The sequence below is a fragment of the Cnephaeus nilssonii genome (genome assembly GCF_951640355.1).
Source record: "Cnephaeus nilssonii genome assembly, chromosome: 5".
Taxonomy (NCBI): Eukaryota; Metazoa; Chordata; class Mammalia; order Chiroptera; family Vespertilionidae; genus Cnephaeus; species Cnephaeus nilssonii.
The window spans coordinates 79,750,314-79,768,721 of record NC_137076.1 but is presented as its reverse complement, the minus strand read 5'-3'; the positions used below and the strand labels follow the sequence as shown (position 1 = coordinate 79,768,721).

General features: G+C 40.0%; 1 protein-coding gene across 17 annotated transcripts in view; it reads right to left on the bottom strand.

The window, feature by feature from the left end:
- The window catches only part of MATR3 (matrin 3), a 51,174-nt gene that overhangs the window by 27,323 nt on the left and 5,443 nt on the right, over nt 1–18,408 (bottom strand). For 7 of the 17 annotated variants that reach the window (XM_079770853.1, XM_079770839.1, XM_079770851.1 and 4 more), the window contains one exon: nt 13,778–17,794. The exons of 4 other annotated variants lie outside the window; for them this stretch is intronic. Coding sequence is in view for 4 of the 13 variants with exons in the window: in XM_079770841.1 (XP_079626967.1) it covers nt 13,778–13,825 (48 nt within the window). In the remaining 9 variants the exon portion in view is untranslated. Of the gene's footprint in view, nt 1–3,055; nt 3,235–3,291; nt 3,438–13,777; nt 17,795–18,408 lie in introns of those variants that run through there. 6 more of the 17 variants (XM_079770840.1, XM_079770849.1, XM_079770847.1 and 3 more) reach the window with 6 other exon arrangements.

The following is an 18,408-nucleotide window of genomic DNA, read 5'->3' as shown; positions in this document are numbered from 1 at the left end:
TACATAGCTAAGAATTAAAAGAGCAGCCCTAGCCGGTGTGGCTCACTGGATAGAGCGTCCGCCTGCGGACTCAAGGGTCCCAGGTTCCATTCCAGTCTAGGGCATGTACCTTGGTTTCCAGAACATCCACAGTGGGAGGTGTGCAGGAGGCAGCTGATTGATGTTTCTCTCTCATCGATGTTTCTCTCTCCCCCTCTCCCTTCCTCTCTGTAAAAAAATCAATAAAATATATATATTTTTAAAAAGAGCATAGCTACTGTCTACAACCCTTCCACCCCACCCCAAAAGAACTTAGTATTGTCTACCCAAAGTCAGTCAAGTATACTCAGAATACATCACAAATGTGGGGCACAATGCAATTCTGACTAAATGAGGCATATAAAAATGAAGTACTTTTACTTTACTTATTTATTTTTTAAAATTGATTTTAGATAGGGAGGAAGGGAGAAAAGGAGAGAGATGGAGCCATTGTCACTCCCATAGGTGTCCTGATGGGAATGGAACCCACCACCTCCGGACACACAGGATGACACTCCAGCCAACTGAGCTACAAGGGCCAGGATCAAAACAAAGTACTATCCAATTCCTTGGTTTTGCTCATAACATAGTTAATGGCTACAGTTCATATCAACTAATTAGCATTAGTCCCAGTAATAGCAAACTATTAATATTTTAAAATAAGAATGTCTTTAGATTCCAATGTTTGTCTACCAGATTATTATGTTTGTCTACACACAACAAGCACTATTACTTTTTGTCACTTTTGAAAACTACACCTCAGACTTAAGAAGCTGTATCACTTCTGGCAATTACCCTAAAAAATATGTGAGGATCCTAAAAAACAAAACACAAAATTCTGGTCTTTTAAGCAGTTCTAACATTTACAAAAAATGTTTCCTTTCACCTCTCATTACAAAAGTAAATATAATTCCTTGTGGCAATTTCAGAAAAACGTAAGGAAATGCAAATCACCCATAACGCCTATCCAGAGCTAACATTCTGGACATATTTCTATTTTTGTTTCACACATCTCTTTAAACAACAAAATATTAAACTTGGCACCAGCAGAATTTTATTACATTTTCTTTCTTTCCAATTAATACTATATTCCATTATCATTTTCCCATCATTACTCTCTTAAACAGTTTTAAATAGCTGTATAGATTTCCATTTCATCAAATAATGGAAACACTATAATTAGCAGATCTCCAAATGTTGAGCCTTTTAGATTTTTAATATGCTTAATAACTGAGATTAACATTCATGTACATAAATCTATTACTTCCCTTGGGCTTTAATCTTCTGTAAAACTAGCGATCAGAACATTTTATTTCTAAAATTATGTAATACATTTCCTTTGCATTCCTCAGTTGTTCAAATTTGTTTAGTTATCATTAACTGATTTGTAGTATTATTTAGCGTTTACACTTCCCTAAAAGCATTAGTAAAATTAGTGTTTTAATACTCCTTCAACATACAAAATTCAAATTAGGGGTGGTTAAATCCTTCCGAATTAGTTCAAAATGTTAGGTAAAAGCAAAACCACTTACACATAGCTGATAAGGGAGATATGTAAAGATAATAAAGAGAAAATTTCTCTCTGGGTAAAGTATATGCTAATGTTACAAACATGTTAAATGCAAAGGAAGAAATGGAATTTTAAAAAATTTAAAGCACTTTAACACAAACATCTTCTGGCTGAAGATCGATTTTCCAAATGTTACATAACCAGCTAGAAAAATCTTCATGTAGTACTTCAATTATGTTTTATTTCGAGTTTGAAAAAGAGCATTTTTAGTTAAGTTGAAAGGCACACCATAGAGCTTTTTTGCAACAAAAATCTGTCTTCCCCGCCTTTTTGATTACTAAAACAATTCTAATGTTGAAAGAACTATGTCAATAGACTGCATGGATAACTAACCATTGAGTTTTTAAAAGGAAATTTTATTCTGAACATTTAATCCTCATATTATTTTTGCCGGAGAGTACAACTGATTGAATTTACCTGAGAGAAAACCATGTCTATTTAAAAATCTTAAACCAAGCTCTGTTCAACAAGCAAAACGCAGCATCAATACAAAATCTCATGACTACGACCTGGGAAATCAACGACTCTCACACTACCCCAGCGCGCTTGAAAGACTAGAAATTTCGGAATCGCCGTAACCGTTCTAGAAATATCTAGCTGGAAAATTGTAACTCATCCAATAGGAATATTCCACAGAATAAACACCTAGAAAACATTCCTCCACGGTAAATGGGGAAAAAAATCCCTGTAGAACATCGCGCAGCGCTAGCAGCAATGAAAAGAACAACGATGCGACTACACCATGGTACTCCAAACCCTTTGTCTGGAAACCGGAAGGTCCCACACCACACGATCCTCTCTAGGGAACCCAGACTGATAATATTTTAATAAAAGGAAAAGGAATGTGAGGCGACCCTCTAAAACTGAACAAATATCCTGCCTTGCAGTGTACTGCAGATGGCTTTATCCACGACGCAATACAAAAAACAAGCGTTAACGTTTCATTTTTCGGCCATTTTTAAGCGATTGGGGGTGGGGACGAATTGTTTCTGAGGTCCGGCTAAAATAGCGCGCGCATGTGTGTGGGCGGGGGACAGAGGAATCTTAGGGGGCGCTCTGAAGCGATGGGCGAGGAGCAGAGCGAAGGCCGTGACACCCAGAAAGCAACGCTGCTCAAACCGCCAAGCCTTTCAACCTGCGAAATCCTCCATTTTGGGGCACACTCTCAGGCGCAAGAGAAAATAAATGAAGCAAACATGTGGAATTGGCGCTATCCAAGGACTTCCCTATCTTAACTATCCTCCCCAGACGGCAGGGCCCCTGTGGACAGTCGGTCCCTCGGGCCTCTCGTGCTCCTCCCTTCTCAGCGCTGCAGCTCGCGTGTAACGGGCTCGTCGTCCCGCCCCCGCCCACAGAAAGCCCAGGGCGCGGGAAGCTCGGACGATTGGCTGTCCTCCGCGCCCCCCGACTCGCTCACCGCACCCCGGGCCCATGGCTGGCTGCGTATGTCCTTCCGGGACCGCTCACCTCAGCCGCCCGAGGAGGCTGGTTGTGCCGCCACTGCGCTCCTAACATGGCGGCCGCCGTTGAGGCGGCTCACGTACGCAGCGCGGAGGGAGGCAGAGCGGACGAGCGGGAGCGAGCAAGTAAGGCGCGCCGCCGGCTCCCCGCAGCCCCTGTCGCAGTCGCTGCCTCCTTCAGGCGGATGCAGAGAACCCCCGGCCACCCCACCCCACCCCGATTCTTACCCGCTTCACGCCTACCTTAAGGAAAGGGAGAGGGGAAAGGAGAGGTACCTCTCTCCTAGCGAGCGGGACACGGAGGCTCCCACAATCCTCCGCAGCAACGGCGCTGGTAAGAGGTGGCAGCAGCAGCAGCCAAAGAACTCACTCTCGCGAGAGCTTGCCCCCACCCACCTCGGGTCTCCATTCGGCACGCGCCAGGATCCTCCCCCTCCCCGGTGTGCGCACTACACGCCCGTTCTCAGCGGCTGTGGTGGTTCTCTAATCCAGGAGCCCGCCGGTGGCGGGAGATCAGGAAGCAGCTACAGTTTACAGGTTCGAGTCCCATTTCCCCCAAAAAACCTTTTTCGAAACCCCTAAATTGCATGGTGTAAAATTTAAATAGGGTCTGTGTTAGAAGCGAGGCTTGGGAGTCCTTGGCTTAGATCTGATTTCTATCCTCTCAGGCAAATCTGATTATTTGCGGAGGAATGGTAGGAAGCACCAGGAAGGAGGAACCCATGTCATTTTGGCTGGTTTTTAATCTCAGGAATTCTGTGGGGGACCATTGAGAGGTAAGACAGCAAACCCATCCCCACCGCCACCGCCATTTGGTGAATTTGACTAAATGTAAAACACTTTTGAGACTGATAGGCTCTCTGTAAGTATAGTACGTGTTAAAAAAAAACACAAAACAAAACACAAAAGGCGCAATGGGGGATGAGGAGGGGGGGGCATATGTAATACTTTCAACAATAAAGAATTATTTTAAAAAAAGAAACATCAATGATTAAAAAAAAAAAAAGCACACACAAATACCCGACGCGGATTTTGATAAATTGCATAGATCAGGCTGGAGGAAATGGCCATTTATATCCCTGGGGTTTTAAATACAAATGCAGAGGGACAGGCATGTTCTGAAGTAAATCAGTGAATATAAGTCCTGATTAATAGCACTCAAAATTTTAAAACCTTAAGTATGCCGAGTCAGATTCGCATCTTTGAAAAATTATCCTGGGTCTAATGTGAAGATTGTGGAGGGGCATAAATGGAGAAGACTAGAGACAAGTAGAAAACGAGATAATTTAGTACAAAAGCAGCTAGTCCTGTTAATTTGATTGGATATAGAAGATGAGGGAGAGATGTGCCATGGGTGAATGACAACTCTAGGGTTAGCAGTGCTATTAAGGGGCACTGGAAGATGTTTCAGCTGGGGAAACAATAAGCACGTTGAATCTCGCATCAATTTTTCAAGTCAGGACTGGCATTTACGGTTCTTGAGCTGAGGGAAATAGGTGTGTGTTAGTGGCTAATTCAACTTGATATAAATGGCCCTAACCGGTTTGGCTCAGTGGATAGAGCGTTGGCCTGCGGACTGAAGGGTCCCGGGTTCGATTCCGGTCAGGGGCATGTACCTTGGTTGTGGGCACATCCCCAGTGGGGAATGTGCAGGAGGCAGCTGATCGATGTTTCTGGCTCTCTATCCCTCTCCCTTCCTCTCTGAAAAAAATCAATAAAATATATATTTAAAAAAATAAAAAAAATGAAGCAATGGGAGTTGGAGGACTTCGGATCAATCCTTGAAAAACTAATCAGGTGAAGTTGAATGGCAAAGGAGAAAGAGTTGGGGTTGGGGTAGAGGAGGGTAAGCAAAAAAAAAAAAAAAAAAAAAAAGGCAATAGAGAGGAGGCACAGAAATTGTGCTGCCTTGACAGCCAAAATACCTTTTATTTGATTTTAGAGAGAGAAAAAACAAACACATCTATCCACTGCTCCACCCATTGGTTGATTCCTACAGGTGCTCTGATCAGAATCCACCTGCACTCCAACAAACTGAACTACCTGTCCAAATTTCAAATGATGGATTAGGAAACAGAAGCATGGCAAAAATGACTTAATAACACATTCAAGAGTGGGCGCCCATTGTACAGGAACACAGCCTATTTATTTAGTCCCTCCTCCAGTTCCTCATTGGCTGAGTACTATTTGGTCACCTATTTCCTAATAGGTCACCTAAGTCTTGCTGTCTCCCATTGGGATATTTAAAAAAAAGGGGGGAGGGTTCTTTTCTAGTTGTCTCCACCTTCCTTTGTCTAGGGCAGTGATGGGCAACCTTTTGAGCTTGGTGTGTCAAACTTCGCCAAAAAACTGAGCATAACTCGGGTAGTGTGTCACTTTGAGGAAAAAAAATTATTTCGCAAATGTTTCATCCTCAGGAGCAGCAAATGTTTCATCCTCAGCATGCGGCTGCCTCAGCGGCCGCGTGTCATCAGAAATGGCTACGCGTGTCAGTGCTGACACGCGTGTCATAGGTTCGCCATCACTGGTCTAGGGGAATCTTCCTAGGACAGATGCTATCAGTCAAGTGCACAGCTCTCACACCCTCTTCCCAACCCCATCTTGTTTGCTCTGGGGAAATTCAGTAACCACCTGGCCACATGCTATTTCTTTTCTATGATGATGAATCATAGAGGCATGCTTCCTACACTGAGTATATGGGAAGCAGGAAGATTAAAACTACCCAAAGCAGAAAAGGTTGGCTATTGAGGGAAGTTTCTTGTTTCACTATGGGAAATTTTGAGCACAATTATGTTGACAGAAAGGGTATCTTAGGTACGGATTGGTTTAAAAAACAGAAGAGGAGGGATAATTCATAACAAATGCTCATATAAGAATGGGATTGGAAGGAGACATGCCTCTACTGTAACAGGAAATATGAAAAGGATGGTGCTGAGTTTTCACTAGGGAATTGTTAGGTTTTGGCCAGTGATGTGGGCTGTGAAAAAATTCTTAACTAAAATAAGAGATGCAGACAGGAAGTTTATTTTACTTTCCAAGAGAGGAAAAGGGCCAAGTATTAGTAGTAAATACAGGGCAGGAAAGATAGGGTGGCTTCTGTTTTTAAAGTGCAAGCAATTGAAGTTGCTAAGTGACAAGAGAAGCAGATTTGTGTTGAAATTGAGCGGACACCAGGTTGTCTTGAAAAGTTAGTTTGTTTGCTTTCCATGAACAGTCCAACAGATGTCCCAGGGAGGTGTCTTATCAATATTTCTCTCAAGCCTATAAAACATGCTTAGAGCAAGTTATGAAGAGGTAAAAAGAGGTTTGTTTGAAGGGGTGGTGGGGAAGGGAAATTTATATTAACTAGAGACTCCTTGGTGTGAATTACCCTTGAGTTGCTAAAACAGCAGGGAGGAGGGGGATGCAAGAATGTAGCCTTGAAAGTTGCTTATCTTTAAATATATATATATATATATATATATATATATATATATATATATATATATATATATTTACCGAACTTTCCAGGGTATAAGACAGGGCGTATAAGATTTTCCTTGGTTAAAAAGTCGTTTTATACGCCGGAAAATACGGTATATTGGACTATATTGATGGGATTAGATATAATGGACTACCGTATTTCCCGGTGTATAAAACGACTTTTTAACCCAGGAAAATCTTATACGCCCAGTTGTCTTATACGCCAGAAAATACGGTAATTGATTTCAGGGGAACAGAGGGAAATATAGAAACATCAATGAGAATCATTGATTAGCTGCCTCCTGCACCCTGCACCCTGGGGATTGAGCCCACAACCTGGGTATCTGCCGACTGGGAATCAAACTGTGATCTCCTGGTTTATAGGTCAATGCTCAATCACTGAGCCATGCTGGGCAAGAATAGGGAAGCTGTTGGAATCAGAGGAGCCAACAATCTTAGGGTTTAATTACCAGGTGCTTCTAAATTGTGGAAGGCCACAGAAAGAAGAAAGGCCTTATTTTTTTCCTTACAAGAATTATAGTCAGCCCTAGCCAGTTTGGATCAGTGGATAGAGCGTTGGCCTGAGAACTGAAAGGTCCCAGGTTCGATTCTGGTCAAGGGCACATGCCCAGGTTGTAGGCTCGATCCCCAGTGAGGAACTTACAGGAGGCAGCCAATCCACCATGATTCTCTCATCATGCATGTTTCTCTCTCTCCCTCTCTGAAATCAATAAAAATATATTAAAAAAATTATAGTCAGGTGACTAAAATTTTCCATCATTAAGTAATCTGTTGAGAGGCCGAATTGTACCTGGGGAAATTTTAAGTAACTACTGTAGTTTGGAACTACAAGCCCACATCTCCACGATTTTCTACAGGATTTGAAAGGCATTTCAAGGCTCCTCTGAGTAAACGATGTTTAAGCCACACTACATAGCTTTGGAATGAAATTCTGGGGTTCCTAATTCTCCAGAGAATCTTGGGTCTTCCACTCAAAACAAGATATGCTTTTTACTGAACCTCTGATTCCAATTTATCTTGGCTAAGACTTCCCTTTATGTTGTCCCCAGTTATTTGATGGCACAAGCTCTGCTCCTCCAGACAGAAACATGCATTTACTCATGCTTTTGTGTAAGGTTGTAATGCCATCTGGTGATTCTAAGAAGAAAAGTCAAACTTTTTCAATTGAGTAATTATTTATTGAGGATCTGCTTAGTAGCTCATCAGCAAATATACATTGAAAGCCAAATACAAGATTTCAGTCATCAAATGCCTATTTCATGAAGGGCACTGTATAAGAGCAGGGACAAAATGATGGATACGACAAATTGCCAGGCTGTGAGTAGCGATGGATCAGATCAAGAGCTCTACTCATGTTTGTGTTACTAGAGTGGATGTGCTGTGTGCATCAGGGATGGTAATGATGGTACAAAGCAAGAATGCCTACTGAGACTAACTGAAAAGTTTGGTACAGCTATATTATATAAGCCTTTACATTTTTAAAAATTGATTTTACAGAGAGAGGAAGAAACACTGATGTGGTTCCACTTATTTATGTATTCATTGGTTGACTCATGTATGTGCCCTGACCGGAGATTGAACTACAACTTTGACATATCTGGAAGACACTCTAGTTAACCCAGCTGCCTGGCAAGGGTTTATTATGAGCCTTTAAATAACAGGATAATCACTTCAAGATCAAGTGTAAATAACAGAATAGAGTATGGATTCAAGTTCATAATGAAGACTGGCTGCAGTTTTGAGCACAGGAGGCACTGAGGACTTTTTTGATACCACACAATTTTGACACCACACAATCACTAAGTAGCTGAGAATGCATTGTAATTATAATTTTGAGGGTTAAGTGCCATTATTCCGGTTTTACATAAGAAATTAAGGTCAGGAAGCTAAACAGTGACAAAGTCAAGATTTGAACCCAGTTCTATATAAATCTAAACCCAGCTTTTGAGCATATGTATTGCTGCCTTCAACAGAGCTGTGGTCTCAGAATCATCTGAAAGTCTACCATCTAATTATTTTAAATCAGATTTAATACCCTGGAACCAGGCCATTTTTATACTTTGGGTTATTTAAAAACTGTTAACCAGTGGTTCTTTTAGCAGTGGCATGGTGGTGGAGGTGAAGGGGCTCAAAAAGTAGTTTTTGAAATAGGTAATATTTAAAAAATATATGTATTTTGAATACATATAATAAAATTCAAACAACACAAATCAAGTTTTCCCCAATCTCTATTTCCCTTTATTAAGGCAACCTCTGTCAACCATTTCTTGTGTACTAGATATACCGGCTAATAATGGCAGATTTTGTAAAAGAAAACACGATAATCTCAAGAGAACCATCAAAAGTGCTTCATTCAAAGCAATGTCCATTGCCAGCTACACATTTCCCCCATCTTTCAAGTAATTTGTGGATACTGTCCCAATAGAACTTTTCTAATTTTTAGGCAAACCATTCAGAGACCAAATTTTCCACTTCTTCGTATGCTTTGAAGTGTTGCTCAGAAAGTTCGTGTGCCATTGACTAGAGCAAGTGGTAATCTGAAGGTGCAAGGTCTGGTGAATACAGCAGGTGGGTTAATACTTCCCAGGCAAGATCTTTTAACATGTCTTTAACTGGTTTTGAAGTGTGTGATGTTGTGTCATCATGAAGCAAAATTACTTTGCTGTGTCTTCTGGAACACTCTGGTCATTTCACGATCAAACCATGGTTCAAATTGATTATTTGTTGCCAGTAGTGATCAGTATTAGGGGTTTCACCTGGTTTTAGCAGCTCATAATACACCACACCTTCCTGATCCCACCAAATGCAGAGCATTGTCTTCTTTCCAAAGCGATTTGGCCTTGCAGTCGATGTTGATCGTTGACCTGGATCAACCCATGATTTTGTGCATTTGGGATTCTCAAAATAAATCCACTTTTCATCGCCAGTCACAATTCAATGCAAAAAAGACTTTCTTTCGTGCCATTGAAGCAACATTTTACTGATGACTTTTCGGTTTCTCATTTGTCTTTAGTTCAGTTGATGTGGCACCTATTTTCCTTCCTTTAAAATCTTCCCATTGCTTGTAAATGATCAGAAATTGTTTGCTGAGCAACATTTAATATTTCTACAAGTTGTTTTTGAGTTTGACACACATCTTCATCCAATAATGCTTGTAATTGTTGGCCTTCAAACTTTTTCGGTTGACCTGGACATTCTTTGTCTTTCACATTAAAATCACCACTTTTAAAGCGTTTAAACCAGCTTTATAAGTATCTTGAGATGGAGCATGTTCATCATAAGCTTCCCAAAGTACTCAGCAGCACTTTTCTTCAAAATAATGTAATGAATTATAACTTCCCGCAAATGCTCATTTTTTGGCACGAAATTTGACATTTTTAAATGTAAAAATATCTGATGTTAACACCTTTAGCAAATTTGACATATGAAGTTTTGAAGCTTGTTGACAATACAACAAAATAGCATACATATCAAATAGCATATATATCAACATTTTTGTAACTCCATCTATTGAAAAAAATCCGCATTATTAACCAGTACACCTAGTATTCTAAGGATTTTCTATAAAACATAAACACTTTGAATGTGTGTGCACATAATATGAATTAAAAATAGACACAAGCCAGGCAGGGGTGGCTAAGTGCTGGAGCATTAATCTATGAACCAGGAGGTTCCATTTACCATTCAGAGCACATGCCTGAGTTGTGGGCTCAATCCCAGTGTGGGGCGTGTAGGAGGCAGCCGATTTGATGACTCAACTTTGATGTTTCTCTCTCCCTTCCTCCCTGAAATCAATAAAAATATATTTAAAAGAAAATGGCCACAAATTCTACTCTTCTCATGGAATAGTGGAATCAATTTTCCCTTTCCCTGAATCTGGAAGGTCCCCATAACTGGCTTTGACCAACAGAATACAATAGTTACAACCCATTTGGAACCCAGTTGCCATGTTGTGAGAATCTCAACCAATATGAAAAGGCCCCACATCAAAAGAACCAAGGTACTTCAGTGTACAGCTCCAGCCGAACTTCCAGGTGCCAGCCAAGGCTAACTGCCAAGCAAACTGGAACCTCCAGATGGCTGTATCCCTACCCAAGCTCATGTGGAACACAACCACCTAATAGAACCCAATAAACCCACATGATTTAAAAATATCTATTTTTATTGACTTTTAAGAGACAAAGGAGAGGGAGAAACATCGATTGTCTGCCTCTTGCACACACACTCCAACACCTTTCCCTGCATGGGACAAGCCCAATTAAGCCACACCAGCAGAGGCTCAACCCATAGAATTTTAATACTTGTTTGCACTAGTACGTTTTAAGGTGGTTTTGTTGCAGTGATACACTAAATGAAGATTAAAAATCATACAATGTTCTTGCTTTACTTCTTTGGTTTTATTTCAATATGGCTTTCAAGTATTCCATTATATGGATGGTACAAAATTTAACCAATGTTCTTTCAATCGACAATTTAGGTATTTTCTAATTTTCCACTATTCAAAGCAGCAACAGAAAAAATTTATGTTCATATTACTCAAAACATGTAAAACTATGTGGTTTAAAATAAACCCCGCCAAAACCGGTTTGGCTCAGTGGATAGAGCGTCGGCCTGCGGACTCAAGGGTCCCGGGTTCGATTCCGGTCAAGGGCATGTGCCTTGGTTGCGGGCACATCCCCAGTGGGGGGTGTGCAAGAGGCAGCTGATCGATGTTTCTCTCTCATCGATGTTTCTGACTCTCTATCCCTCTCTCTTCCTCTCTGTAAAAAAATCAATAAAATATATTAAAATAAACCCCATTTTCTAGAGCTATTCCATTGTTCAATAGCTATAAGCTGCACTCCCTTTTTCAATCTTACTATTTACATTTAGCTAGTGGATAGCTAGCACATTTATGCCATTGCAAATTTTTATTATATAGTGCTGTTCTAGAGCAGGCAAAATTTTTATAGAGGGACAAATGAAATTTTAGGCTTGTGGGCCATATGGTAGTCACAGATAATTGGTCAATAAATGAGTGACTGTGTTCTTAATATTAAAATTGGAATCATATAATTTTTAAGTCACAAAATATTTCGATTACACTGAAATTGCTTAAAAACTAGATTGCCTTCATTGATTATGCCAATTTACTCAACAAATGAGTACCTGTTGCCCAATTCCTTTGATAACTGCTATCCAGATCTATTTGAAAATCTGATTGCTTAATGGAGTTTAATCATCCTTCAAATGTTTATTTTGTCCATTTATCTATTGGGTTGTTGAGCTTTTGCTTTATAGAAATTGGATCAAAGAATAATAAATCTTTGGCAAACATCTACTAACAAACCTATCCTGTATGGTGCTTTTCCACACATAATCTTTAAAATCCAGTCACATGTATTCCTTTCATATATTCACTAGAGGCCAGACGCATGAAGATTCGTGCAAGAATGGGCCTTTTTTTCCCTTGGCTGCCGGCACCGCCTTCACTCTGGCCGGAGCGGCCTTTCTGCCTTCCCACACAGCCCAGAGGCCCCAAGCAGCTGGGTTGGTGCGGGATACCATGGTGACAACGTAAGCCTCCCGCCCTGCCCATGGCCACTCCTGACCAGACCATGGCACTGTCCAGGACACCAGGTATTTTCTCACCCTGGACCACCTTCCCTCCCACAGATTTGGATGACTGGTGCCCTGCTTGCTCCTGACCCCATTGGGAAGATTCCCCTCCCTCCTGTCTTTCAGGTTCACTTCTGAATGTGACTGTAATGCAAGTAACCCTCCATCTTTATTGGGTTAACTTACATACTCACTCCTGATTGGCTGGTGGGTGTCATGAAGGTATGGTCAATTAGCATATTTCTTTTATTAGTGTAGATTTTGCTTTTCTTAGAAGGCAAGCTAATACACAAACGTATTTTAAAAAGCTGCTTATTTTTCTTACAATTTGTTTCAGGATCTATTCTGGACTTATTTTCCATTCATTGACATTCATGTGCCAATACCACCCCATTTTATTCTTGTTTTAAAAAATATATATTTTATTGATTTTTTACAGAGAGGAAGAGAGAGGAATAGAGTTAGAAACATCGATTAGCTGCCTGTTGCACACCCCCTAATGGGGATGGGCCCGCAACCAAGGTACATGCCCTTGAACGGAATCGAACCTGGGACCCTTGAGTCCGCAGGCCGACGCTCTATCCACTGAGCCAAACCGGTTTCGGCCCCATTTTATTCTTCTTGCAGTTTTCACATGGAGTAGGGCTAGTTTTCCTTTGACTCATTTTCCATAATATTAGTTTTCCAAATGCATGTCAGAATCAACTTGACTAGTTCCAAAATTATGTTAGTTTTATTCAGCTTTTAAATAACTTAGTTTTCTCTGGGAGAATTATTATGCTAAGATTTCTTGGGCATGGTATAGCGTACCACTTAAGATCTCATTTGTCATTATTTTAATGTTTTATTCATATGTCACTTATACATGTCTCCATACTATTCCAAGTTTCATTTTCCTCTCAGTTTATCTTCAAACTGCTTACTTGCTAGTTGAACGAACTATTTCTAGTTTACACTCATACATTTAGGAAAATTCACCATTTATGAGGGAATTTTATCTTTCCCCCCACTTATACATTTGTTTTCTTGTCTTTGAACAAAGCTTTTTTTTTCAATAGGAACACTTCTAGAACTTCCCTATTAATCATTACAGGCTTTGGGGGGAAGATAGGCTAGAAATCTTCACTCTTAGCAACTTTAGCAAATGCCATGTTAGCATTATAGGGAGATCATGTAATTTTTTAGATTAATTGCAAATATCCTCAATGTATTCTTAAATAATCTAGAAATGACTTGTGTTGTATTACATAATGGTTTGTTTGTAATGTGTACCTATTAAAGTTTTTTATCCCTTAATCTGGCAGGTATACATGTGAAATTACAAAGGGAACCAAACTTCACTATCCTCTTAAATACTAATAAGTCCTTAAGAATAAAGTAGATAGGGACTCCTTTTAAAGGTTAAAGGGTATGTCTGTATACGTTCTGTGTATGTTAAGAGCAAAAGGAATTGTCCTCAAGGTGCAGCAAGAGAGGCTAAGATGCTAATGTCCTGAAAAAAGGTCTTTGGCATTTGTAATAGGTGTAAAGACTCTAGAAGACAGACATTTCAGTAGACACTGAAAGATGCTAGTCTGAATGAGTTGATGACAACAAAGACAAGTAGATATTTATGAGAGTTAGTTGTCAAGACTTGGGAGCACTATACCTGAAAGCTCCAAGCCAACTGCCATCTTTGGAGAATCACTGAACACATTAGTTCCTGGATCCACTAACTGTGTTACCTTGTGGGGCTGTTGAGAAGATTAAAAGATGTGCAGAATGAGTTTATTAGCAGTTCTGGAACATAGTCAATGTACAGTAAATATTGTCAATATTCTATGTTGCCACATACCCTGAAGAATATTTACATAAAATATCCTAAAATGATAAGCATAGTTTCAAAGATTATTCATTTTTATAAAGTCCCAGAGTAAACATGTTAAAATTATCCATTTAAATCTGGTTTGAAGTTTTATCTTGGCATTTCCTTGTCAGTTATAACTTATACACAAAGATGTTTCACAAATTTTCTTAATTATGAAGACATTTACAGGTTACCCCCCCCCCCCAATATACACAAAAGCCCACATATTTTAGTTAATGGATGTATCAAATTTGAACAAATCCTCTGCAAACCCATTATTTTCATTCAGTACTTTTTGAAGCTAAATTTAATTTCAAATAGTTGTACACTATATTTTATCTTTTAATGTCCACTAGGAAATGATTTGGAAATCTGACACCTTTGTTTTCAAGATTTTTGTTTCAAAAAATTTTTTAAAGAAAACTAGCAAACTCATTACTCATACTTGGGTGTTATTGAAAAAACAGGATATTCCTATGGCCTTACTCTAGGGTACATTATAACACATAAATATTAATATTACCAGCTGAGGCTCTTTAGTTAGCTGTCAGTAGAACCAAGGCTGCTTAGTTATATGGGAGTGAGATAAACCTTTAGAAGATGGTGAATGCCTTTTCAAAGGACTCTTACATGGCATCTGACTAGCTGTGGTAAAACGGTACAATGACACATATAATGGGTGTTCAGTCAGGCAAAGGGGCTTCCCAGCAGAAGTGCAATCTGAGCTAAGATCTCAAAGTGGGCAAAGTAGAGAAGGAAAATAGAACCAGAAAGAGAAACAGTATGTGCAGAGAGAGACCTAGTCACAAAAGGCTTATCAAAGACTAAGAAACCAGTGTGACCAGAAGGGAATCTGAAGGTGGTAGATGAGGTGAGAAAGTTATGGGCTAGATTTGACAGGCCATGTTAAGTAGGGACAGTGTCTTGTTCACCACTTATCCCCACTGTCTAGCATAGGATTCAGTTGATAAAAGCCACAAAAGGGTAGGAGTCTTCTGACAAGATGAATAATTATAGGTTGTCTCTCCCTCAATCTCACCCATGTAGCTATCATACAAAGATGAGGGTGTTTAGGGATCTGAGAAATTTAATATGAAGAGTACCTTGAAGAAAACAGATTATGATTGGGTGCTACAGGGGCAAGAAATAGAAGGCCAGTGTAGAAAAGGATAGAATGCCATGGGAATAGTAGTATAGGCTGGGACAGAACTTTTCTATTCTGTCCTTTCATTCTCCTGTTCATTGCCTCATGTCCAACCCATCACTGCCTGGAACGGCCAGCATATTACAACATTAGTTAACCCCTTTGAGCTCTCCTCTAGAGAATCACAACTGAAGAGGACAAAAAGTTCCATCTGACACATTGGTGAAGCCATGATTCTAACTCAAACTGTTTCTTGAGGGCATCTCCATTCTCCTTTAACTCATTAGGATACTAAGGCCTGGGCTTAGCCCTCCCTTTGACCAGCAGCTGATTAAAAAAATTTCCCACCCTCTACTGTGAGCTCTTAGGGTAAAAACAATCAGTTACTTGGGGTCTACAGCATCCACTATAAAAGGCAATAAGCTCTCTTCTACATGAAAGAGAACAACGACAATGGGACAAAATGCACTGCAATTTAAAAAATGGAATGATATAGAATATAGGGAGCAATGAACTATGGATCCTGGTATACATATATGTTTCATAGTTCTACCATGAGCAGCCAGATCTTAGTTCATTAATACTATTAAATAATAAAGGAACCAGGGCCCATTAAATAAATGGTTGACTCTGGGATTGAGATAGTAAATATATAAGATGAGCCTGGAGCATTTTATAGTGCCATAAACTGAGAAGTCCTTAAAAAATAACGATAACCCCACAATGATGGGGCATATTGATGGGACACAGGAGGGAACTGAAAGAGCTCCCAATGGTCAAAGCTGGAACAATCTGAACAAAACAAAATATTATTGGATTTTCCCCAAGCATACAGTAAATATCCATGAGTCCATAGTGATATAAATAAGTTGAATAAATGGAGGAAAAAGACCAGTTTCTTTCTGAAAAATTCCAAGGGGAGCAAAACTCCCCTCTCCTTAAGTATAGGCTACACACGGTGATTTTCATGGCAGAGTGCGGTATTGGATAGAGAGGAATTTTACAATGGACAAAACTGGCAAATAAGACCCAAGCCAGGTGATCAAGGCTAAGATCAACAGTAATAAATCACCCCATGGCCAGTGTGGCTTGGTTGGTTAAGTGTCATCCAATGCATCAAGAGGTCTCTGATTCAATTCCCAGTCAGGGCACATGCCTGGGTTGCAGGCTCAAGGCAGCCATTGAGCTTCTCTCTCTCTCTCTCAAAAATCAATAAAAATATACTAAAATCATTTTTCTAGATAGTAATAAATCATGCTGAAATTATGTATTCTTGATTATGTGATGAGAATGGCACTTTCCCTCTGTGGTCTTCTTCTCAAAATCCCTTAACCCCAACCTAATCATGAGAAAAACTCAATCCTAACTGAAGGACTTTTTACAAAATACCTGACTCAAAACTCGGGGACATCAAAACACACACACAAAAAAACACAAACAAACAAGAAAAGTCTAAGAAGCTGTCACAGCAAAGAGGTGCCTACAGAGACATGATGACTAATTGTATTTTCAATGGGATCCTGAAACAGAGAAAGGACATTAGATGAAAACTAAGGATATCAGAATAAAGTATGGACTTTAGTTAATAATGTATCCATTAGTCCATTGTGACAAATGTACTATACTATTGTAAAATAGTAAATATTAGGGGAAACTGGATGAGGGGTAGATGGGAATTCTTTATACTATCGTCACAACTTTTCTGTAACTAATCTAAAATAAAACAAGTGTCAAGGTCCATTTTACCACCCCCTTCTCAGGTAATAAAGCAGTATAGAACATTCTCATACCCCAAAGGCCCTTTACTGGAGAACTGGGAGGGGCAAAGTAAGAATATCTTTAAACCAGCCCTTAAGATATTCAATGGACAAATATATGACCCACCAAGTTGGTTCATTAAAATAGCAATAAAGAGAAAGATATTTTTAAGCACACATTCTAAGTATTATAGTTGATTTGTTAATTCAGTGAAATTGTTTCCCAAGAGAATATTGACAGGCCCATTAACTAGAAGCTATTTTTAAAGCCCCAATTAAGCAGCAAGATTAACAGGAGTCACTGTCACTTTTTAAAGTTCTTAATTAATTGCTCTTATAAGGTTTTCTCCTTTGTGTAAATGCCCAGGCATCAAGCCTCCTTTTAGTGTCCCTTTGGAGTCTGTAGAATTTATTCCTCTGAAATTTTGTTTTCCTGATTACTTGGGGTCCCCTACTCATGCTGCTGTAGTTTTTCCTTTTAATCTATATATATAAAAGCCTAAGCTGTTCGACTGTCTAACAAGTAGCTATGACACACACTGACCACCAGGGGGAAGACGCTCAATGCAGGAGCTGCTGAGCTGCCGTGACTTGGCAGCTGTGGTTCTCAAGTGATGCACGCGGAACCAGAGAGGAGGGAGCCTGATTCCAGGTCACCAGAGAACCATCCTCTCTCAATCCGGGACCCCTCAGGGGATGTCGGAGAGCCAGTTTCAGCCTGATCCCCGCAGGCCAGACAGAGGGACCCCACTGGTGCACGAATCCATGCACCAGGCCTCTAGTATGATATATTAAACTTGAAACTTGAGCAGGGCAACAAAGAGAGGCTCTTGTCTTTACTAACTGCTACCTATGGCAGGAGGTGGCTGCTTGGATACTTACAGACAAGTAAACCTGCCAGTTCAATTTCAGTTTCCACTGCAGCATGGGAAAAAGATGATAGGGAAAGAGAAGGAATGAATAAAATACTACTTTGAAATGTTTTACTTCATCTTAGGCTCACCAGGAAATAAAGAAAATCAAGTCAACAGGGAGTAATAGGTGACTAACTTCACTTATCAAGTAGGAAATCCCATAAAATTATCTTAATGTGCATGATTAAGTCATTGAAACCTCTTAGGTATTAAATACAAGCACAAATACCAAGTAAATTATCCCTTTTCAAGTAGCAACACAGGGGCCTGTCTTTGCACCTGGGTAGTGTTACCATGGTCAGGACAATCTGTATGCTCAGAGGAACTGAGATCCCGTATTTTAAACCCTGGCTATTCATGATATATAAATATTTCCCCTTTCCGTAGAAGCCATTTCTTCCTTTTTTTTCGGTTATTCTTCACTGGAGAACATTTTTTTCCATTAATTTTAGAGAGCATGTAAGGGAGGGAGGAACAGAAGAGAGGAGAGAGAAACATTGATGTGAGAGAGCCACATCAATTGGTTGCCTCCCCTATGAGTTCTAACTGGGGCAGGGAATCTGCAACCCAGGTATGTGCCCTTGACTGGAATCGAACCTGAGACCCTTCCGGTCGAGG